The sequence below is a fragment of the Littorina saxatilis genome, linkage group LG2 (assembly GCF_037325665.1).
Source record: "Littorina saxatilis isolate snail1 linkage group LG2, US_GU_Lsax_2.0, whole genome shotgun sequence".
Lineage (NCBI taxonomy): Eukaryota > Metazoa > Mollusca > Gastropoda > Littorinimorpha > Littorinidae > Littorina > Littorina saxatilis.
This window is the reverse complement of record NC_090246.1, coordinates 34,648,709-34,673,708: the sequence shown is the minus strand read 5'-3', so window position 1 is coordinate 34,673,708 and position 25,000 is coordinate 34,648,709. Positions and strand designations below refer to the sequence as shown.

The following is a 25,000-nucleotide window of genomic DNA, read 5'->3' as shown; positions in this document are numbered from 1 at the left end:
ACATGGAAAGCCATTTTCAGACTCACTCACTTCTGATACCTGAATAATTAAGATTTCTAGAGGTCAGTTTACTCTCGTTTTATATGGAAAGCCAAATCGGCCAACGACGAGCGCATTTACGGCCGGAATTCCGCGCGGACTTACGAGCTATTCTCGTCGTTGATTGGCCAGAATGTCCGAGAAAATCCGCGTGCAATTCCGCGCGGACTTTTGTCTCAAACTCCGCGCGGACTTTCGGCACTCATTCCGCACGGACTTTTAGATAGAGAAATTGAAAAAGTTGGAACGGAAGAGAGTCGGATTGAAGAACCATGCAAAGGTAATTCACCTGTCGGAGTTATTTACCTGTATTCAACATGGCGACGCGAGAAGAAGATGCATTTTTATCTGGCGTGAAAAGCAAGATTATGCATTCCGGAGATATTCTTCTGTCTGGTATTCAACCTACTGAAATAATTCACCGGTACGCATTCATGATAACATCCACTGCCATTTGTAATCCCGCGTTTTGAAGATTTTGAGTGATCGCCCTTGATTTCAAGGCAATTACATATGAGGGTCCGGTAAATTCCCATTCCATGTTTTTAGTGAGTAGAGAGAAAGTACGCCCGAAATTCCGCCCGGACAATAAAAGACCGCGCGGACTTTCTGATCTATCAGCGACGAGAATAGCTCGAAAGTCCGTGCGGAATTCCAGCCGTAATTGCGAGCGTCGTTGGCCGATTTGGCTTTCCATAGTTTTATCAGTCAGTCAAAGCACCTGGAGGTTATAATATACGTGTACGAAGTTGTTTTTCGCAAGATGTCGACAGGCAACTCTTTCTTTGAGAAAAAGCAGAATCCAATAACAGTAGCACGAGAATCCCATTTCCAATCATTATTATGTTCTGGTGATGAGTATTGGCCGGTTGCCAGACACAAGTAATAAAGTCGTGTTTGAATGTCGAGAGTAATCGTTGTTGCTGGGGCCTTTTTCTGCCCTTGTCTTTGTTGCTTGTACTTGAAATGATTAGAATCATACAGTTTCCTTATACTTGGAGAAAGAATACGTAGGTAAAAATACGGATTGAGGAATTAAATTCGGCACTTTGCATGACTCTATTATTGTCTTAGCTGTGGTAGTGTTCGTGCTGGTGGTGTTATAAGTATGTGTGTGTGTTTGTGTGTGTGTGTGTGTGTGTGTGTGTGTGTGTTAGTGTGCACGGTGTGTGTGTGTGTGTGTGTGTCTGTCTGTCTGTGTGTGAGTGTGTGTGTGTGTGTGTCTGTCTGTCTGTGTGTGAGTGTGTGTGTGCCTGTGAATGCATGTGCGTGCCTTCCAGTCATTCAGGGAACACCCCGGCTAATCAATAGCATTGATGTTAATCTTTTAATTTCACCATTATTATTCAAAAACTGGAAAAGCAATTGCCAGGCTGGGAATGGGGTTACTTGGTGAAGAGCATTTCTTGAGCGATGAAGCTTGTATCCTGTCTAGCCTGAGGCTAAACTCGTAGCCTATACGACCTTGGAAACATCAAGCCTCATGGCTAATGGCACTATATATATAGTTGAAGTTCTAACGCACTGGCAGTGGTAGGTGTATATATATAGAAATACTGCTGAGCTATAAGTAAATAAAGCACAGCGAGAGAGACCGGTCGTTCGTGAATTTGGCTGGGAGAAATTGGTGTAGCGAGGGATAGCATAATTATTATGCTTTGTCAGTCTGAGAATTATATTTTTACAAATAGGAGCATGATCGCACGCGACCAGACACATATACAAACACTTGCGCACGCACGCACACACAAACGCCACGCAGCACGCACGCACCGTCTCGCACGTACGCACAGAGGCACACACAGACACTGTACGCGCGTGGCACAGTACACACACACACACACACACACACAAACACACACACACACACACACACACACAGACACATTCACAGACACAGACACACAGACACACACACACACACACGCACTGTGACATGTATACCACCTTAGCTGTCTGATAAACGCAACAGCAACATGGAGATGTACAAGTATATCCTTATCAACGAAAACATGGCTTCGCTTTACTATCTTACCACGTACACAGAATGTGTCATTACACGAAAAGGTGCTGTAGTTATCACCGTACTGTCAAAACAATCGCATATATTATTTGTCACCGATGTACTAGGATTCCTCTTCTTTGTATTCACTTTTACACGCCATTTTCTTGTTTCAGAGTAATTATCGTAATATAATTAATGTGTTCATGCATCCGTGTTTTCGATTGTTTCTGTCTTCATCTGTTTTCCTGAATTTATCTCCAGTGTGCGCAGAATTATCATAAAAAGGCAATCACCAGTCACAGTTGCTATCCTAAATCAGTCCCAACACACGCACAAGAAAAATGTTCATTCAAAATGAACAGCGTCGATGCAATGTCCACCAAAGATATATTTTGGGAAGTGTTAAAGGTTAGGGTCAAAAGTTAATGAATTGCATGTTGTGCTGGATATATAAATTGTTTATTTCAGTCAATGCTTGATTCATAAGTACATTTTTCAGCATGGTGCATCTACAGGAGGGTGCTCCAACAATGATGCATAGTGCCAACATTTAGCGCAAACTTTTCACAACAGTGCATTATTACCACAAAGCGCATACAGCGATTATATAGTAGCAAGTTGCACTAAACATTTGAACAAAATGCATTTTGTTCAAATGTTAACAGCACAGCACCAAGTTTTGCATAAGTGCACAACAGCACTGACCATTTCACAAAAGTGCATTACAGCTGTGACAATTTTACAAAAGTGCATTGACCATTTCAGGCAGATGGCTAACATGCAGATTTCGCTTTTGTCTGTCTTTCTTTGAAAAGTAGGCATGTTCAAGATCGATGAAGTCATGAGCAATTGGGTTAGATGACAGAAAAGATTCAAAAACGTCAGATTCAGTTAGATGACAGAAAAGATTCAAAAACGTCAGATTCAGTGTTTTGGGTACTGTTGAACAGGAACATTCTCTCCTGTTCAACAAATGTGGGTTCAATTCAAAAGCAACATTGTCACAGATAGGCTAGTGTTACATTTCTGTAAAGTTTCAAAAACATCTTCCATGTTTTGGTTACTGTTGAACAGAGGCATATTTTCCTGTTCAAAAAAGTCTGACACAAATTGTCGTAGTTGTGGGTTAAGGTTCGATCTATACTGTCCTTCAAACGAGTCGTAGAACCGTCATTGTCACAGATAGTGTTACATTTCTGTTTTACATTCAAACGAGTCGTAGAAGTAGTAGTACATTTGCGTTTGGTTGTTTTTTTCTTTTAGATTCCTGTCACTCATACTAGCAGTATTGATTGAGGTACATAAATCTGTTGATGTACAGGGATGACTTGTTTGTAATGAATCCTTGTTTCCTCCACATTGAGTTTGCATTGCAGTTGGACAGAAATGAACAGGTGTTAATTGATAAACACATTGATAATGGCTTTTGAGAAAATCAATCAATTCTGCAAAGGAATTAACTTGATGACATCAAAACTGCAGCGCCATTTGAAGAATGGTTACCATTTCTGTTTCTTTGATGGGAATCAAACAAATAAAAACATTGACTATCCAAGTTACCATGAATGGCAATAGTTGACTCCTGAAAAGTAGCAAGGATATAATTTGAGACGATAAACGCCTGATGCAATCCCTCCTCAAGGTCAGTCAACTCAAAACCTTCATCATTCGCAACATCAGTAGGCAACACAGCGGGATTCGTATGTCCAGAAATCATGTCGAAAAAATATTACATTTCAAAAGCATGTCCAACCACAGTTGTTGGCAAGTGTTCGTGTCCGAAGTAGCCTTCAGTGTGTGTATATGTATTCATGTGACAGAGAACGTGACCTCATTGTTCAATCCTCTCTCTCTCTTTTTTCTCATTCGAACGGCGCACACACGCAAGAACGTAGCCTACGCACGCATGCACGCGCACGCACACACACACACACACACACACGCAAGAACGTAGCCTACGCACGCATGCACGCGCACGCACACACACACACACACACACACACCCCCCGCTGACGCACACGGCAAACCACGCACACACACACTGACTGTCGGCAAGCATCTCTTTTTGTTTTCTTTACCTTTGTTTATTGTGTTTTCGATATTTGTGTTTATTTTTTGCTTGACTTATCTGTTTTATTTTAATGTTTGCTATCCACATCGTGTGATAAATGTTTCTTCTCAGTCTCCGAGTCAGTTTAGTTTCTGCACGCCGCTTTGGTACTCCTTGTTTTACTTTCTGGTGTATTGTGCGCGACTGATTTGCGGATTTATTTTTATTCCTTTCATATGCAGTTGAAGTGTTGTGGGTGTTATTGTCTGTATATGCTATGTTGCGTCTGTGTATGCCTACAAGAATTTTGGGTGTAATGTGCCTGTGGTCTGCTCGCAGTCGAGCACAGAAAACATGGCGGCGCCCTGCAGGCAAATTCGTGGAAAGTCTTCCCGACCGCAGATACCAGCGTCGTCCGCGACGCTGGAATAAAGAAAGAAAGACACACGCCGTTCTGTTTCGATGTTCTTTCATTTTTACCTCCCTTTCTATTTTCGTTTCTTTCTTTCTTATTCTCTTTTCTTCACGGAATGAACTCGTATTCTAGTATTCTCGTCATGAAAGCACGTGTATAGAGTCGGAATTGCGCAAGAGGATTACCGAAGCAAAAAAAGGAATAAGGGAAATATGTGTGAACGATTTACGGCGCCGTAGATACATTCCGATCACTGCGGAATGCATGCATGGCAGTTTTTATGACAAGTTGTTCTTATTTCTGTTTCTATCTTCCTTCTCTCCTTCAATTCTTCAATGAAAGATATACGGCGACGTAGATATTGTTCCGATTATTGTGGGATTCAGGTACGGCCTAGCACAACTGGTTCTCATTTTTAAATTCAGCATGTATTTCTGTTTGCCTTGATTAAAAACGTAAGCTACAAAGAATGACTGCAACATTTCATTGTTTATTGTTTTTGTGCGTATGTGTGTGTGTGTGTGTGTGTGTGTGTGTGTGTGTGTGTGTGTGTGTGTGTGTGTGTATGTGTGTGTGTATGTGTGTGTATATATGTGTGTGTGTGAGTGGTGTGTGGTGTATGTGTGTGTGCGTCTGTGTGTGTGTGTATGTGTGTGTGTGTGTATGTGTGTGTGTGTGTGTGTGTGTGTGTGTGTGTGTGAACAATTTACGGCGCCGTAGAGGTACGAGTATCACCAGGCACAGTTGAATTGGGGCATTCCATGGCACAACTGACGTGTTTGTGTTCTGCTTTTCCTTCCTCGATAGTTATCTTTTACAAAGGAGCGTTGTTGATGACGTTATGTGTGTGTGTGTGTGTGTGTGTGTGTGTGTGTATTACGTGCGTGTGTGTGTATGTGTGTGTGTGTCTGTGAATGTGTGTGTGTGTAGGATTTACGGCGCCGTAGAGATAGCCCCAATCACTGTGGGCTTTGTCTTATCGTTACCTTCTTGTTTTAGTGTGAGTGTGTATATATATATATATATATATATATATATATATATATATATATATATATATGTGTATGTGTGTGTGTGTTTGTGTATGTGTGTGCGTCTTTGTGTGTGTGTGTGTGTGTGTGTGTGTGTGTGTGTGTGTGTGTGTGTGTGTTTAACACCCCAAATGTGAGACAAAGTATCTCCCCCCCTACAACCGGTAACGCAACCAGCCATCTACGGCTCCGTAAATGAAAGAAAATCTATGCAGAGTATGGGACAACCCTAACCGCTGAGCAGTCTACAATCCATTTACGGCGCCGTAAGTGCTTCTGCAGAGTAATGCTATGTTCCTGAACCTTAACACCTTTGCCATAGTGAGGCCTCATTGTGTTCCGAGCAAATCCCTAGCAGTACGTTTTGATAAAGGCTCACTGAGCGCCACTGTGAACACGTTACAACAATATTGTGCTTGTTTATGTTTGTCTAATAGAGCTTGAGAGAACTTTTGTGTGCGTGATGTTTTTTATGCTTCCGTTTTCTGACGTTTGTGATGTAATGCCAAAATGTTCACCTTGACTACTTTAATCATGTTCTGAATCAGAATGTCTACCCTAGATGGGAGTGTAAAAGAGCAAGCTGGGTTATGACTACCTCAGTCTTCACATTAAGAACCTGGTCAAACATTATACAAATCACCATAGAAACCAACAGACATATGCAAAACGTAACGACAGATTTCTTTCTGTCTTTATTTGGTGTTTAACGTCGTTTTCAACCACGAAGGTTATATCGCGACGGGGAAAGGGGGGAAGATGGGATAGAGCCACTTGTTAATTGTTTCTTGTTCACAAAAGCACTAATCAAAAATTTGCTCCAGGGGCTTGCAACGTAGTACAATATATGACCTTACTGGGAGAATGCAAGTTTCCAGTACAAAGGACTTAATATTTCTTACATACTGCTTGACTAAAATCTTTACAAACATTGACTATATTCTATACAAGAAACACTTAACAAGGGTAAAAGGAGAAACAGAATCCGTTAGTCGCCTCTTACGACATGCTGGGGAGCATCGGGTAAATTCTTCCCCCAAATCCGCGGGGGGTGACAGATTTCTCAGAACAGTGAAATACACAAACAGTATAAAACAACATTCAACCAACACCAACACCAACAACAACAAAGCTTACAAGTTACATACAACAAGAGGAAACCAAACATAAGTCGTACATTTTAGTCATGTTTTTATTTTCAGTTTTAATGTACAAGATGTCAATGCCGCAGTTAAGGGAAGTTATAAACATAGTCTCCACCCACCCACCACACCCCCATACACAAAAACAAAATTTTATTAAACAAAAAAAAACCCATCTTTCAATAAAGAACAAACAAAAAATCTCAAAGACGGGCATTGCGTCCATGTGGGAAATGGTCGTCGTAATGATGATAATAATAATAATAATAAATGTTAATACTGCAAGTGCATAATTCGAAGAAAGTGCAAATTGTGATGTATAAATGTATGACGACTATTATACACAATGATGAAACAGTCGAACAAAAACTGCCATAAATTACATACAATGAAAATTATGATCAAAACATATTAGGCATGTCGCACTGACCCCGTTCAAAGCTTTCATGTACAGGTAGCTTACATCCCGTATAAACCATCTTGTAATATTAGCACACCAGATCCGTTGACGCTGCAACCTGGGATCTTTTTTCCCCCTTTTTACATTTAGTCAAATTTTGATTTTCTCTCCATGTACCACCTTGGGGTTTCTTGAATAAATCCGTTGCCTTGTCTTGCCTTGCCTTGCCTTGATATCAACATCTTAGCTCCAAAGCATACTAACAAGTGCAGCCTGGTTCCTTTCTGCACAGTGGGATTTTTATTTCGCTGGAATAGTTAACGTCTGTCAATGTGTAAAATCATTTCATAAAAAAAAATCCAATCTGTAGCGAGGCTGTTGATGTTCGGTATGTGTCCAGGTGGAAGGATGCTCTTGTAAAAGTAAAACCTGCACAGATCTGTGACAGTGTGCTGATCATTTCCAGGGAAAGAAGGCCCTTTTACACTCACTTAACGTTGGGGAAGCTTCAGTGGTGTCCAGACCTGACAGTGATACAACTTTGAGTGCAGCATATCAGTCCGAAAAAGGGATAGCCGTCAGTGGCTGTACGAGCACACCTAGCTAATTATACAGTGTTCACATTTAAGCAATTCATACCAATAAAGAATAAATCTATCAAATCACGTATAACGCACGTTATCATTTTCGCCTGTCTGTTGTTTCGCCTATTAGTTATCTATATATATCAGATACCGTAACCTCAACGGCAAACCAAATAAACTTCCCCCAGGTGAATATGTATGTCTTTTACCGCTTTTCCTCGATCAGCGTAAGGTCGTTGGTTTTAACGTCCCTTCCACTGACACATGGCAATGAGGGACCAGCAAGAAAGTGTCATAAAAAACTCATGATCAAAGGAACATAAAATCTCTAAGTCTAAGGAAACCATTGTTTTAAAGGCACCGTCCTTCTCTTGTCAAACACACGGGTCGGTTTACTAACGTACCGCTCACTGGCGCGTGTACAATCTGAAAATGACCCATACGAATTCCCTTCAGCGAGTCAAAGGGCTCATCGAGATTTGGTGACACTGCACAGTTTGCATTCTTTCTTTCTTTTCTTTCTTTATTTGGTGTTTAACGTCGTTTTCAACCACGAAGGGTTATAACGCGACGGGGAAAGGGGGAAGATGGGATAGAGCCAATTGTCAATTGTTTCTTGTTCACAAAAGCACTAATCAAAAATTTGCTCCAGGGGCTTGCAACGTAGTACAATATAACCTCACTGGGAGAATGCAAGTTTCCAGTACAAAGGACTTAACATTTCTTACATACTGCTTGACTAAAATCTTTACAAAAATTGACTATATTCTATACAAGAAACACTTAACAAGGGTAAAAGGAGAAACAGAATCCATTAGTCGCCTCTTACGACATGCCGGGGAGCATCGGGTAAGTTCTTCCCCCTAACCCGCGGGGGGTGCAGTTTGCATTGGAGCACAGCATTTGGAATGAGGACACATAATACGGTAGCACATTCTGAGCTCCAGATTGAACCATTTAGTTTCTATGGACTAAAAATGATCCGGGGAGGCAAACCCCCGGACCAGATTACTGCGTTAGCCTGCCTTGGGCTTCGCGCCTTCGATTGTGTCCCATAATTGTTTTCTCCCAGGATTAACCCTGAAATCATCATAACAACACACCATAGATCCGTCCAGACGTTTTCATGGGACAAGAGCATCCTCCCACTAGGACAAACACCAATAGTCGAAATGAACTCAGCAAAAAAATCCTATTCTGCAAAAAATGTTGGTGTGTTATGGTCAGATCCCCCATGAGAGCATTGACAGATCATGAGATGGTGTATATGATCGTTCACACCTGAAAGAAGGTACACTTCAAATGAGTAATTGGTTTTCATTATCGTCGCCTTTATTTCTTCTTTCCCATCTTACATCTCGTTAGTAGTTTACACGAATGGATGTTACACACATAAACATGCGCTCAAATGAAGACACGTCTAATTGTATTAAATATCTTAAACGCTTGAAGTTCACATCATCAACTCAGTTGCTGTCGTCGTCAACTTCCTACATCTACGATACTTAAAGAATGGACTATTATATACACAAATGAATTCTACGACTCCCCAGATTGCTCAGGTGAATCAGAAAGGTAAGTAAACTGTTTCATAAAATGATAAGCAGCTGAATTTTCACAACACGATTCTTGGACAGTTTGCATTGACAACAATGTGGAACTGATGTGGTTTGGAAGTTCCTCTCAGAGAAACATAAAATAAATCGATCATATTGCGTAGAAACTTTTGTAAATTAGTTATTGGTGGAACGAATACATCGTCATGAAGCAAACTTTCTACATATAAAGTCACAATCAACATAGTGACCTGTGAAATATCAGATCCAATCCTCCCATTGGAAACGTCATTCAAAAAGTACAATCATAGGCATTCCAACAATAGTTTTACATCTCATCCGCATGTTATCATCTCTGCACTCGCTGAAGTTCGACGCAAGGTAGCAGATAATCCGACAAAGAGAATTATTCAAAGGGTGTCACAGAATATCCGAATCTCTTTCACTGTCAAACATGTCAATGAAACGCAGGTGCTTCCTCGCTCCAAACAAAAAATGGGTTCTGAAAGTGATACAGGTGATGTCGCGGGATTACCCAAATGAACTCAATACTGCTGCCTGCATTTTTTGTTTGTCACAACGACACATTGCTTTGAATGATTATCCATACATTGCAAACAAAAGAAACAACTTAGGCATAATACCGATAGTATACAAAAACAAAGGCAAATTGTGTTTCACAAAAAAAGAAGTACGTACGCGGTAACCAATCGGGTATGGGGGAGAGGGGAGAAGAGAGAAATATATATTCTCTTTATAAGCAGCTGGGCGATGACCTAGTTTAAACAGCTCAACCCAGCGATGCAAAAGCAACAACAATGAAAATCAATGCAGAAAATAAGAACTACAGATTCTGAACGCAACGTCATGTGGCAGTTTACTTACAAAAACAGGAAAAGTGAAGTATGTTCAGCTTTGTACTTACAGGTACTAGGTTTTCTGGTATTCTATGGGTCTACGCAGTGTGGGCAACTGCCAACTATCTCACGTGTATCTTTCGCTAGAAGCTGAGCATCCTTGTCAGAACCACGTTTGGCTACGAGATGAAATAACCGATAAACCTCTGAGTTGGGATCCCCTTTTAACCGTCACAGTCACTCCCCGGACGTCTACAAGGGGAAAGAACAGTATTCCACTTGGACATGTATAACAAAACTCAACCGCCTTGCTATTTCCTGTGCATGGACGGACTGTTTTTCTGAAATTCATATTTCGTAATAGGCGAATTCCGAAAATATCTCTTTTGGGTTTGCATGGGTTGTGAAAGAGTGAATGCCCTTGCTTTTTACCCGAACAAACATTGGAGGGGCCAATCACTGGCGAGGAAAAGCAAGGGTATTAACTTTTTCACAACCCGTACAAACCCGACGGAGTTATTTCCGAAAATCGTCTATTCATTACTCTGTTAATCTCCGAAACTCACAACATTATTTGAATAAAACATTCCCATTCCGCACAGGAAACAAGCATGGTCTTTGTTAGCAGATGCCAAAGCGGAAGGATTCTCTCATCCCATGTAACATTCTGAACAGACCTGTGGCCTAAACACGGGAGGGAACATATCTCCAGCCTGAGCCAAGATAGCCTCCGTCTGCCGTGTGATTGTCAGATTGTGAATGAAAAGGGTAAGTCACTAACAACTACAGCCAGTACCACTTCTTCAGATTTTAGCAGTCAAGGCATCCTGAGTTTTGGAAGTCATTCACATTGCGGATAACAATCTGTGGAATCAATACAAATTACAATTAAACAGCTTTACCGACAATAATGATTCCAACCGCTGCATTATATAATTGGTGTTATTTGCTTTTCCAACTGGAAACACTTTAAAGGTTTGAATGTAATTTATTATTTTCAGGTTTAAGTGTGTTGGTTAAATAACCTTAAGTGAATAAACGTTTACAAACTCCTAAAGAAACCGCTGAGACTGCCAACGCAGGAACGTATCATGAGTTCTTTAAAGAAAATTAAAAAGATATCAGTCATGGAGCTGTAAGAAATTCAGAATCATAAAAAACATTGTATGATGAAGGTGAAAAGAAAGGGTACATGATGAAGACAACAGCAAGAGCAGTAAATTGTTCATCAGGTGTTGTATTCCATGGTCACAAGCAAACCTTGTTTGACATACCGATGTCACTTTCATTACAATAAATACAGATATGACATTTGTGTATTCTCCGTTGGTGTTTTGTAATCCCGTCTGTAGTGCAATGCAGCGACAATCTCATGACAAAGTCCCTACATGAAGAAGACGTTTTGTGATCCCGTCAGTAGTGCAATGCAATGACAATCTCATGACAAAGTCCCTACATGAAGAAGACGTTTTGTAATCCCGTCTGTAGTGCAATGCAGCGACAGTCTCATGACAAAGTCCCTACATGAAGAAGACGTTTTGTAATCCCGTCTGTAGTGCAATGCAGCGACAGTCTCATGACAAAGTCCCTACATGGAGAAGACGTTTTGTAATCCCGTCTGTAGTGCAATGCAGCGACAGTCTCATGACAAAGTCCCTACATGAAGAAGACGTTTTGTAATCCCGTCTGTAGTGCAATGCAGTGCCAGTCTCATGACAAAGTCCCTACATGAAGAAGACGATGATTAGAAGAAACTCGTCTAGAGCTGTTTTTCTGGCAATTGCATTATTGTTCAAAGTATGCCGCCTTATTCAAGTCATACACAGTCACAACCTCAAGAAGGACATTGCTGACAGAATGGCAAAGCTGATTGTATGCAGAGCTATGCAGGGGTTCCATGCTCCCTCAGAAACCGTGCAAAATAAACTGAACATTACGTGCAGATTTGTTCTTTGTACTGCTCTACGTGGTTATCTGACACATGTATACACATCTCACATGTATGCACCAAACAAATATAAAAATGCGGTTGAGTAGTACTCCAAAGAATTCAGTCTCAGCATTGATTAACAACGTTGAATTAGGTAATCTAGCTCCTTCCAGAAAGTGTACTCCCAAACAGTAGGTAAAGAGAATGTCAGCACTGAAATCACTGCACGTTCAACAAACTGTCTATAAACTGGTAATGCCGCAGTGTTCCAAGAAAGTGATATTAGTTATTAGTCTAGCACTCCATTATGTCCATACACCCTGAAGAGCTCTTTGTTTGAACTGTCAATGCGTATGTATTCCAGGAAAAATACTCCCAGCATCTGCTGAAAAGCCTTGTATTTTTGATACTCCCTCGAAACCGTCACTGAATTGATAATGCCTGTGTATGTATTCTGGCTGTTTCCAGAAAACACTCCCACCATAATCTGGGGAAAAGACTGGCACTCAATATTCCAAGAGATTGTCTATGAAGAGACAATGAGTATGCTATCCAGTTCCTTCAAGAATATATACTCCCAAACTCGGCTTAAAACATTGGTGCTTAAGATACTCTAAACGCTTCTGTGTGAACTTACAGAGCGTAATGTTCTCATGTGCCTTCAAGGAAACACCCATGGCCCTCAATGGCAAATCAAGGAACATCTATATGAATTGACAATGTGTAACGTCTTCCAGTCGCTCCCAGAAAAGACTTCCAGAGTCTGTGATGGACTGACATACCATTACCATTTACTGCAAAGAGCCATCTACGCGTACGTACTGAGAGGAATTTTCTGACCCCCCAGACACATCAAGGGAATATTTCGACACTGACAAAGTGTAACGTTTTCCTTTGGCTCCAAGAAAGTACTCCGCAGTCAGACTTCACATTCCAGTTATTCCACAGAATTATCTCTGAACAGAAAATGTGTGCGTAACGAGAACGTTTGTCTGAACTGAACTCGTGTTCTTCAGAAGGATTCTCTCTAGATGGGACATGCGTACTGGGACATGTGTACCGCACAGTCCAAGGCAGCTCTGTTAAAACTGTGTCTGTACTGACCATGTACTCAATTCACACGCAACAAGTGTTTCCAGTGGCTTTCTGAAATGATAACGTACTCAGTTTACACACAGATAGTGGCCCCAGTATCCTGCCTTGCACTCATACTTGTTAAACAAACGCCATACGAATGTCTAGTTACTTCTTACACCGTACTTTATGAACAGACTAACACTGACTCCAAAAGAACCCACAGTTACTCCATCTCTTGGGTCGTTCTTGCAAAAGACTAACGATCAGGTTCCTTAAACAAACTCTCCACGATTGTATAGTAGCTCCAAGATCTTTTGGACTGAAACTTCATCAGGTTCTTTGAAATAACTTCGCATGAACGAGCGGAGCAGTCTTTTCGTGGATATCTCTTGGACTTCACATGTACTCCACGGTTGCCGCAAGGAACATTTCTCCTTCCTAACGTTTGACACTGAGATCCAGCACCTCACCACCAGCACCGCCACCGCCACCAGAACCCACTCCCGCGGAGGACGCGGTGGAGGAGGAGGTGGCAGAGTGAGCGCTCCTCCCAGAAGAACTGGTGGCAGTGTGAGCAGTCCTGGAGGCGCCACTGACAGCGGCAGCCGAGGCCATCTGCTTGGCCGTCTCCTCGCTCAGCCCGTACAGGCGTGAGAGGTGCGCCATGTCCATGGTGGGAGCGGGGAGGGAGTGGGGGAAGTGGGAGGACCACATTCTGGGGGGAGCCACGGGGGAAAGAGGGATGGGGACTGGGAGGTTCAGAGCTGCGGCAGCTGCGGCGGCGGCAGCTGAGGAGGAGGATGATGAAGTGTGGGAACTGCCACCACCCCCTCTGCTGCTGCTGCCATCTCTGCCGTTCTCCTTGGTGTGACTGGGGGGTGGCTTGCCTGTGGTAAGGGTGTTGGTTGAGTAGCTGCCCGGCATGGTGCGCGCCTTCTTGGCATCGCTGTGGGCCTTTCTGGGGGTCTCGCCGCCCGCGGATGGCAGCCCCAGCCCCGCCGCCATTGCCTCGTAGGACCGCTTGGCCACGTCCCGCTGGAACTGTGAGTGGGCGGCATCCAGCTTGCGCTGCTGGTCTTGCATCATCTGGATCTGTTTCTGTTTGAACTGCTGCTGCTGCTCCTGCAGTTTCTGTTGTTGCAGCTTGCGCTCCAGCTGCTCCTGTCGCTGCTTCTGCTGTTCCCGCTCTCTCTCCCGATCACGTTTCTGCTGCTGTTCTCTCTCGCGCAGTTTCTGCTGCTGCTTCTGCTTCTCCTTCTCCAGCTCCTTGTCCCGCATCTGTTGTTGTAGATGCTGCTGTTGCTGCACAGCCAGGAGGTGGTGTTGGGCCAGGGGGTGGAAGGGGTTGAGGAGGTCGGGGCGGGGCGGCCAGGGCATGAGAGAAGACAGCGCCATCTGGTAGTCGCGCTCCGCTTTGCTCTGTGCCGACATGGAGGCCGACATCTTCTGCATCTCTGACATCTTCTGCATGTAGTTGGCCTGCTGTAAGGCGGCTTCTGCCTGCGCCATTTGAATGGCCATCAGCTGGGCCTGGCCGAGCTCTGCCGGCGTCATGCCGCGCATCATGGCTTGCTGCAATAGGGCCATCTGCTCGTGCTGCCGGGACAGAGCTGAGCTCGCCGACAGCATCGGTGAGGAACCGGCAGCAGAGACAACCGCAGAGGGCGATGACGACGATGAGGACAGAATGGAGGGGATTGAGACAAAAGAGGAAGGCGTGGATGTGGTAGGACGGTTGCTGGATGAGCTGTGGTGCAATGACGACGATGATGACGATGACGATGGCTTGTTGGACTTGCTGCCGCTGGTGTGGGATGATGACGACGATGACCCTGGCGGGTGGTGCGCATGACTCGACGACGCTTGCGATGATGTAGGCAACGAGGATGAAGGTCTACGGCTGTGCTGACTAGGGGAGGGAGAATGACGCTGCTTGGACCCTGACGTTGCTGTTGCAGACGACGATGATGACGATGACTGCTGGTGGGCTTGGTGGGGGGAAGGCAGGTGGGGGGAGGAGTAGCGGTGGTGGGCGGGGGGTGGAGGGGTGAAGCTAGATCCAGAAGGTTTCTTGTCCTCTCCCATTCGCGAGACAAGCTGGGGAGGCAGGGAAGAAGATTTGGGGAGGGGGAGAGGGGAGGCCTTGCGCTCAGGGGTGTCATCCTGCTCGCCCACCTGCTTTTCCTTCGTCACCCGCAAGTTGTCGATGATGTTGCTCAGCCTGGACAGCTTGTTTCTGCAACAACCATTCATCGAATTGATAAAAAAAACAAGCTTACATGTGTCAAGCATCTTATTATTCATGTGCACACAAATGGTAACAACAACAACAACAACAACAACAACAACAACAACAACAACAACAACAACAACAACAACAACAACAACAACAACAACAACAACAACAACAACGGTATTAAAGAATAACAGAGAACAATACAGAGAGATATGTGACTTTGGGGGAACAGGGGCGAGGGAGGGGGGTGGTGACAACCATGTGCTGTTACAACTTTACCCCCCTCTCACCCCTTCCTCTCTCCCATCCCCATCTCTCTCTCTCCCCTCCCCATCTCTCTCTCTCCCCTCCCCATCTCTCTCTCTCCCCTCCCCATCTCTCTCTCCCCTCCCCATCTCTCTATCTCCCCTCCCCATCTCTCTCTCTCCCATCCCCATCTCTCTCTCTCCCCTCCCCATCTCTCTATCTCCCCTCCCCATCTCTCTCTCTCCCATCTAGTTTCAGGTTTGGTGGCAACTTATCAGGTATGACCTATAGATCCTTTAGACAACATAAGACTGTACAGGCTCATCAAACGTTTTACATAACCGACCCCTGATCAGTATGGTCAGACATTTCAAACTTCAGTGCTTCAAAGATTGTCCTAAACCCTATACTGTATCATTTTTCTCTTCTTGTTTTTTTTCTTTTCTTATAAAATCATTAACTTTTCCTGTTAAAAAAATATGTTTCTCATCACCATTCCGAGCAACGTGCACAAAGAGGAAAGACGTCTTATCTATTATCGCAGTCTGCCTCCGGCAGTCCCTGTGAAGGCAAATCAGCGACTGTCTGTTCAGGAATCGCGTTTGAAAATGTCAAACCTCTAAGTGATATACAATAGGTCATCATGCGAATAAGATTTTTGACCTTTCATCTTGTCATACGCTTAGAGCGGCTGATGTCACTCAACTCTTTGAACGGCAGTCACATGTATACATGAAGGCGAAGCATGTTTTGCAATGGCAAAGCACAGGCGTTGAAAATGTATGGCTGCTAACTTCCGAGAACATATTTTTGTTACTCTCTATCTGTATAATTATGTCTGTCCATCGCTTTCTCCTTGTGCCAGCTGAGTGCCACTAAACGTGATCAGAAGCCCAACTCTTCAGATTAATCTCGGTTTTCTTAAATACGGAATGAAACCAATCAGGCGAGAGAGAGAGAGAGAGAGAGAGAGAGAGAGAGAGAGAGAGAGAGAGAGAGAGAGAGAGAGAGAGAGAGAGAGAGAGAGAGAGAGAGAGAGAGAGAGAGAAAGAGAGGAGAGAGAAAGAGAGAAGAGAGAAGAGAGAGAGAGCGCAAGAGAGATGAAAAGTGAGAGAGAGAGAGAGAGAGAGAGAGAAAAGAGAGAGAGACACACAGAGAGAGATAGAGAGACAGAGACAGAGACAGAGACAGAGAGACAGAGAGACAGAGAGAGAGACAGAGAAACCGTCAGAGAAAGATTTGTTTAACATAATTAAAACGCCGCGCGCCTGCGTTGTTGAGTGTCATGGCAGCAAGGGGAAAACGTCTGTGTGTGTAGACTGTAAATTGTAGCGTCAACTTTGACATTTCTCTACTCACTGTGCGCGCTCTTTCCACCTTCGCACAAAGCTAAAACAAAACTGCTAAAAACGTGGATAAATACAGGGGTCGCAAAGCGGGCATATACATTATTTTAATCTCGTGCGGAGGGAGAGATTAGGTACAGGGTGCTGTGGCAGAAGAGGGGGGTGTGAGGCTGGAGAAGGGGCGAGTTGGTGTGACGGTAGATATCTTGTTATTTAATTTTCGACAAAACATGACAGTTAGATAAGCTTGCTTATCTCCCGGTGAAATACAAAGCAGCCAAACACAAGTACAAGTAATTAATCCAGACCAGGCTAGCACACTAGACATGAAAAATGCATTTAAACCATGCGGAGAGAGAGAGAGAGAGAGAGAGAGAGAGAGAGAGAGAGAGAGAGAGAGAGAGAGAGAGAGAGAGAGACAGAGACAGAGACAGAGACAGAGACAGAGAGAAAGAGAGCCTCAGAGAGAATAGTCACGGCCAGTATGGAAAAGAAGAAGAAGAAGAAGAAGAAGAAGAAGAAGAAGAAGAAGAAGAAGAAGAAGAAGAAGAAGAAGATAAAAAGAAGAAAGTAAAACTCAGTGCCAGTGTGGAAGAATGTAGATAGGAGAAAAAGGACAGATATTCTGATCCAGCCAGAAAGACAAACAAGGGTCGTATCACGGTACAAACAACTCACCCTGTCGGTTTGCGCTCAGTCTTGGCCACAGGAACCAAGGGAGGGACGGCAGGGATGTCCTTCTTGGGCCATCCACTGTCGTCTTCGCTCCCTGCCCCGCTTGCTGCTGCCGGACTGTCCACTCCACTTGGCGTCTGGGGCAGGCCTGGGGAGGCTGGCTTTCCCTCTGCGGACAGGTCAACTGCTGCGGATTCTGCTTCCTCGGTTGCTTTTTCTCCTTCTTCTGGCTTGTAGTCTTTTTGTGGTTCGTTGTTGCTTGGTCGTTCTTCCGTGGTGGCCTCCGCTGGAGAGAGCATGGGAAGTGGTTCTGTTTGGGTTGCAGGTTTTGAAGGTTCTGGGTTTTCTTCGGGTAAGTTGTCTGTGTTCTCTCTTGGGATGTTGATGTTACTGCTGATATTACCACTACTGTTGTTGTTGTCCTCGTTATGTGTGGCCGAGATGTTGGTTGTGGTTGGAGTGGCTGGAGATGTGGGTTCTTTGGATGGAATTGACGGAATGTTTTCCACTGTATTTGCTGCAGCAGATTGGTCGTGTTTCGAGCTTTCTTCTGGTTTGCTTTCCGCTGCTCCAGTCATTGTCAAATCGCTCGGTTGGGTGTTGTCACTATCATCCTGCATTTCAACGTCTTCGTTTGGGTTTGCGGTAGGGGTAAGCCGGGTAGCATACGTCTCCGCTGGGGTAGGAGTTGTCTCCTCCTTCACCGTGTGGCTTTCGTTGTTGGTAGCTTCCACTGGAACTGCTCCTGCCTCGTCAGTGTCCATAGGCGTGACTTTTTCTTCTTCTTCTCCCACCTCCATCTTCTTCTCTTCAGCAAAACCAGGAAAGGCTTCCACTTTCGTATCACCAGTTGCTGCAGCAGTACCCATACCAGTATCAGACCCGTTGATGCCTCTGAGCAGTTCTTCACTCTCCTCCTCTCCCCTCTGGTCCTTCTTGGTCGGAGTCTTGCGGTTGAAGTTGGCGAGGGGCTCATCGTCCTCGGAAGAACTCTCCTTTTTGCTGTCCTCCGCAGGAGGAGGGCCAGGGGGAGGAGGGCCAGGGGGAGGGGGCTGGGCGGAAGGAGGAGGCGGGGGTACGGGTTTCTTGATGGTGACGGTCGGTTTCAGTTTCAGGTCAGGGAAAAGGGGTTCGTTGGGGTCCACCACAGTCGTCGTCGTCGTCGTCGCCCCTTCGGTGTCGATCTCGTCCTCCTCGCTGCTGCCGTCGTCGTCAGACTCGTCATCCGAGGACGACTCCCCGGACGTGCTGGACTCTTCAGACGACGACTGCGGGTTGTGGGTGACGTTGGCAAGGTTGCGGGGAATCTTCACCTTGATGGCTTCCACGCGCTTGGGTTGCTCCGCGGGCTGTTCCGGTGGCTGAGTCACGAGACCTCCGTTGCCCTCAGGTTTCGTCTTCTTCTCCCCCTCGTCCGACTCGTCCTCTGAAGAGTCTTCGTCTTCTGAAGACGAGGACGAGTCGACGGACGAGTTGGTTTCCTTGTCTGCCACATCTGGGGCCGTGACTGTGAGAGGTGTGGAGTTACTGAGGGCCGGTACTGCGCCGTTGACTTCGTTTTTGATGCCGTCTTTGTCCCTGTGTTTGTCCTTGTCTTTCTCTTTGTCCCGGTCTTTCACTTTCTCTTTGCCTTTCTTTTTCTTCTTTGACGAGCTGGACTTGAACTTCTTCTTGCCTTCGTCGCCGGACAGACCGTCTAGGGATGGCGTTTTCCCATTCTGTAACACAGCGAACGAAAAGTCAGCAATTCGTTTTACACAGCTTTACTACCAAGAAACACTTAATGTCAAAAGCAAATTATTAAAAGCATAGGAGATGAATATCATCCAGCAGGTACAGTCATGAAATCACAAGGCTGCTTCTGATGAGGCATGTCTGAAACCTCAACCTAAACAGCTGAAACAATCTACTATGACTGAAAGACCGAAGAAAACATATAAAAATCAACTCTACCCAGTTGTACACGTAAGAGTAAGGGCAAATAATTCCGCATCTATCAGTTGTAGAAAAAAAAGCTAAAAGCTTTTGCCGCTGTAACTAGTAAACGCAACAACACCAAATGCGCGCAAACCAGATGTGTCTCGATAGAGCAGAAACGCACAGCATCATGTTCTGATGTCAACAGTAGAAAGTCAGTCGCCATTCTGAGGATTTGACTTGCTTTACACTTGACGGGTCCCTTACCAGCAACATTACCGAGGCCATCGATTTTAGTTATTTTTACCATCCCGCGCGCTATCAGTTTTAGTCATCCACCAATGCAAAATCTGCACCATCCAAATGTCAGGCTGTAGCCTATATCAAACAATGCCAGCGACACCCTGCAGTTTTGAATCAATAGTGAAAGGTCTGATCCATACAGAAGATCAAACCTTTGTGTCTATACTCGCTGTTTCGTTCTACTCAAATAAGAACAAGCCAGTCATATTTCTGTTGAACCAATAGTGACAGCGGCATCGGTTTAGCCATCCGGCTGTTCTGAAATGTAAAACGTAAAATCTGTTTTCATTATAAAGAATAAACCGTACCACACACTCTTCTCGCTATATCTTTGAATCCAACAACACACAACGGAACCATTTAAAACCAATACTGTTTCTTTCGATACCAAAAGCTCAAGCAGAAACATTGAACCTGGCATATGATTTCAACCATCTTGCTGTCTTGAATCATATCTCTTTCGGTTTTAATATCAAACCCTACAAGCGCTACATGCGATGCCTTCCTGTTCAACAATGCAATACGGAACCATTTAAAATCAATCCTGTTTCACTTGAACTCCCAACACTCAAGCCAAAACAATAAGCGTGCCATTGCTATTGCTAACCATTGTCTGCGTGGCCTGGCCCCACAATGCACTCTGTACAACCAAGGTCTTTTGCAGTAAATGGAACATCCTTTGCAAACGCACTGAAATGTAATCGAGCGTGTTTGAATACGAGCGTATCGACCGGGGGGAAGCGTGTGTCCTTTTGCTGTACAGCTATTATCATCATTAATCTGCAAGAGACTTGCCTTCGCTTGTTGTAGTGTGGTGTTGTGTTGTGTTGAGTTGCAAAAGCCGGCTCGCAAGCTGCAGCTGCTGTTTAATGTTAAAAAGCTGCGACAGTTGAAACTTTGTGTGCCTAGCAACCAGCCTCATTAAACCTGCTCGTAAAAACTCTCACAGCATAAACTGACATCCAGGGACTAGTGTTTGGAGAGAAAAAGTGAGTAAAGAAAGGCAGTAAATCGCAAACAAACGGAGAGACTAGCAGATGGGGAAAACGGTCCATCTGCTTCCCTACCATAACTCTTTCCCCCTATCGTCTTCTCACTGTTACAATCCTTATCGATTTTGAAATGGGCGACTGAACACAAGAGTTTTATATGACAGAAGTAGGGACAAGAAGAGATAGACATTTGATATAACATGCTTACACCGACGCGAAAAGCACAGACAAACGGAAACAAAAACATACAAACAAGAAATAGAGGAAGAAATAAAAGAAGAAATAGAAGAAGAAAAAGAAGATGTTCATGATGATGAACATTTCCATGATGATGATGATTAGGAGGAGGAGGAGGAGAAAGAGGAGAAGAGGAGGGGAAGAGGAGGAGGAGGAGGACGTTGAGAAAAGACGAAACTGCATTTCTAGTTGAACCAGCTCATCAAAACATAACACACAGCAAACAAAACAATACACGTTTAACGTTGTACTGCAATGCACTTGCCGGTTTGCGTCTTCTTCGCTAGGTTATTCATGTATGCCCTCTACCGGGTCCCCAGGGGGAAAACAGAGATAATAAATACTGAATCCATAACTGATAAGCTAATTAATTCCGTCGGTAATAGCTAGGCTATCACTCCAGCCCCTGCGCCGTTCATTCAAAGTAGGAGCTTTGGAGCGCAACACCACAGTGTGTATAAACAGGCCTAAAAGTAGCGAGTATGTTATTGTTCAGTCATACTGCCGGAGACTAAGGATTAAATCCTAAAGAATTTATTTTATAATGGCTGCGCTCAGCATGGAACACTTAACATGCATACACAATTCGACTCCATTTGAAGATCGCACGGCCGAGATATGATCGATTAAAAGTTCGATACAGAGAGATCATGGCATCACTCGCCTGCCATTCTGCAGCAGGAAGAGGGGGGGATGAGGGGGTTCCTGGATAGAGGGTAAGGGAGGCTGGCTATCAGTAATCTGATCGCCGTGACCGCGGGCTCGCCGGATGCTCTCACCATAACTCTGGTCTGACAGCACAACCTGTCTTTGATACCATCTTGCTGGAATCTTCACAGTTTGATTATTTGAAGCAGTTTTTCACTTCAGTCTTTGTGATACACCAGAGCTGCATGGACGTTTATTTGTGGTCATCTACAACTTTAAAACAATGAAGGTTAGTTTTGGTTTGACTATTCCATAAAATACTTTAACTGAAGGTTTTACTGTCTGTACTGCCGCCTGAAAAACTCTCTTTTAGCAAGGATTTGTATGGCTGAACATTCCAGTCAAAATTCCTATTTTCATGTGTTTTAGTTGTTTTCCTCTAGAATCAACTGATTACATAAGTAACATGCAGGACGCACTATATATTATTGTGGTATTTAATGGTGGTGCTGTTATCAATGTTGAACATTACAAATTTGTGTTCATGAAAACTATTTTACTTGCAGCACTTCAAAGGCTACCACAATGGATGATCCATTAAAAACCTGTCCAATATGCAACGAACCATGTGACGTCGAGTTTAATACCCTGGGAAAGAAAGGATGTGCAAGTATGTTCTCTCTCTTGATTTGTTTCAATTCTTATGATAAATTTGAGTTTCTTAGTGTTCTGTATACTATAACGTTTGTTTGTTTGTTTGTTTGTTTTATGTCCTTTTTTATTTTGTTTGTTTTTGTTCTTTTGTTGTTTTTTCCCTTTGGTGTTCTTTTACATGTTGTGCTGTATTTGTAGTTTGTTGTATTACTGGGTGTCATCCAGTGAGACTTATCAAAGCAAGTGTGTGGGGTCATAGCCGGTTAACAAATTGCGTGCTTCTGTTGAAATGTCTATAAAAAAGAGTTTGTAGTGAGCAATGTTATTTGTTTGTTGATACAGGAATCAAGGATTCGAGCCAGAGAAGACAGAACAGAACCGTTCAGCCTACAGTTGGTCAAAGGGTGCATATCGAGTGTCGAAGGGATTACACCAACGACAATAATATCGAGAAAGACTTAAGACAGCAAAACAGAGATACCGATAAGACTGAGCTTGGAGAGCGAAGCACACGATCTAAGCAACACAGATTTGACTTTGCAAGTTGCTGCTTTTTCTGTGGGACTCGGGTAAATCTTTCCAAAACACGTGGACCTGATGAGGCATACAGAGTCAGAACATTATCTTTACAAACTGAAATTTTGAAAAAATGTGACGAAAGAAATGATGAGTGGGCAGATATCGTCAAGGGAAAGCTTGAATTTGCAAGAGACCTGCATGCAGCAGATGCTGTGTACCATATAACTTGTAACTGTAACTTCAGAGCGCTTGGTCTGTCAATTCCCAAACGTTATAATGACAAGCCAGGTGCATACGCACTGACAAACGCTCCAAGCCGAAGTGTGGGTAGACCACCGGACACTGAAAAACTTGAAGTTTTTGAGAAAACAGCAGAATATCTCATTAACCACGATGACGAACAGATCACCATCGGAGAGCTTGTGCAGAAAATGCAAGAGTTCAGTGGAGGGGTTGGTTACACCACCAAATGGACTGGCGGGGTAAAAAACGGTCATACACGTAAAATTCCACTCGTGCAAAAAATACGTGTACGTGGGAGTTTCAGCCCACGAACGAAGAAGAAGAAGAAGAAGACCACCAAATGGATGAAGGAAAAGCTCTTGGAGAGATTTGATGAAAAAATCATCATAGCGAACATTCTGGGCAAGTCTAATGTTGTAACATTCCGCACAACAGCTAAATCCATTCTTCATGATTTCTACAATTCTCCGAAGACTAATGACGACGAAAGTGAAAAACTGAAGCTGGTGAAAGCTGCTGCAGCACTGATAAAGAATGAAATAAAAGCTGCTTCTGCAACGACAAACAAGGAATATCCAACATCAGAGGATATTTCTTCAGGGGCGTACAACCTGGACTTTGTTCCCCAGTCCCTTCAGCTTTTCCTGCGTTTGATTTTCAGCGAAAAAGATGCTGACAATAAAATTGCATCTGTGGGACAAGCAATTGTCCAGGCAGCTCGACCTAGGGTTGTCATCGCCCCACTTCAAATTGGACTTGGAGTCCAAATGCACCACCATTTTGGCTCCCGATATCTGATCGATGTGTTGAATGCGATGGGCTTCTCGTCTTCCTACACAGAGGTGCAGAGATTTGAGGCAAATGCAGCTGTGTCCCAAAGTACAGATATTCCAGGATGTGCCAAGAATGTGATTCTACAATACGTGGCTGACAATGTGGATCACAATTCCTGTACCTTGGATGGATACAATTCTTTCCATGGTATGGGAATGATTGCTACCACAACTCCTGGAACACGACGAACAACGCCTATTCCTAGGTTGGATGTCACCTCCAAAGATTCAAAAGAAAAGGGAACAATTGACATCGTGTATTCCCAGTCAAAGGCAGTTCACTTTGGGAACACTACATACAGGGAACTAGAAAACCTGCGAGCTGTTGACCCATCTATACACCTTGATGTCTTGTGGAAGGTGGTGTGGCCGCTGAAGCCTGCAAGACCTTCATGGTCTGGAACGATGCAGGCTGTCCACAACGACCGTCACCCTGGTAAGTCGAGCGTTTTCTTCTTGCCAATGATCGACATGAACCCTGGTGATCTGACTTTCATTCACTCTACACTGCTGTTCACGGCGAAGGAAGCAAAGAGACATGGCTCGACTCCAGTGCTCACTTTCGACCAGCCCCTATTTTGGAAAGCCCATGAGATCGTCGCCAACAAACCTGATGATGCTGACTTGGCCTCCATTGTTCTAAGGCTTGAAGGTTTTCACATGGAAATGAGCTTTTTGGGCTGCATTGGACGTTTGATGGAGGGCAGCGGTCTGCAGGAGGTGCTAGAACTGACATATGCACCAACAGCTGTCAACTACATGCTTCAAGGCAAGGCAGTGTCCCGAGCAGTTAGAGGCCACTTTCTGGTTGACTCGGCTCTGAACGCACTCCTGACCTCACAAACGTTCAAAATCTCTCTGCCACTCCCAGACCTGGATGTGACACTAAGTGACGTCTCCATTGAGGAAATTGATAGCACAGATGTACCAGAAGATGTGCAAATTGCTGGGACAGTGGATGATATCGCGCCATCAGCAAATGAAGATGCTCCTGTCTCATGTGAGGAGCCTGATGGGGACCTTGCCCGTGCAGCCAACATGTGGGACTTGTTGATGAGTGGAGCT

The 25,000-nt window shown here is 44.2% G+C and overlaps 1 protein-coding gene across 1 annotated transcript; it reads right to left on the bottom strand.

Moving 5' to 3' along the window:
* Positions 1 to 6,232: 6,232 nt before the first annotated feature.
* Positions 6,233 to 19,782, bottom strand: LOC138952757 (uncharacterized). Its single transcript, XM_070324480.1, has 3 exons — positions 19,774 to 19,782; positions 17,593 to 19,307; positions 6,233 to 15,322 (listed from the first exon to the last, which is right to left on the bottom strand). Exons 1-3 carry the CDS (start codon positions 19,780 to 19,782, stop codon positions 13,525 to 13,527), a joined length of 3,522 nt encoding a protein of 1,173 aa, XP_070180581.1. The 3' UTR covers positions 6,233 to 13,524.
* Positions 19,783 to 25,000: the final 5,218 nt, after the last annotated feature.

Bases quoted from the DNA above. Each gene is read 5' to 3' on its own strand.
- LOC138952757 (XM_070324480.1), bottom strand. The intron at 15,323-17,592 runs GTGAGTTGTTTG...TGGTTGTTGCAG, and splicing joins ACTGAGCGCAAACCGACAGG to AAACAAGCTGTCCAGGCTGA.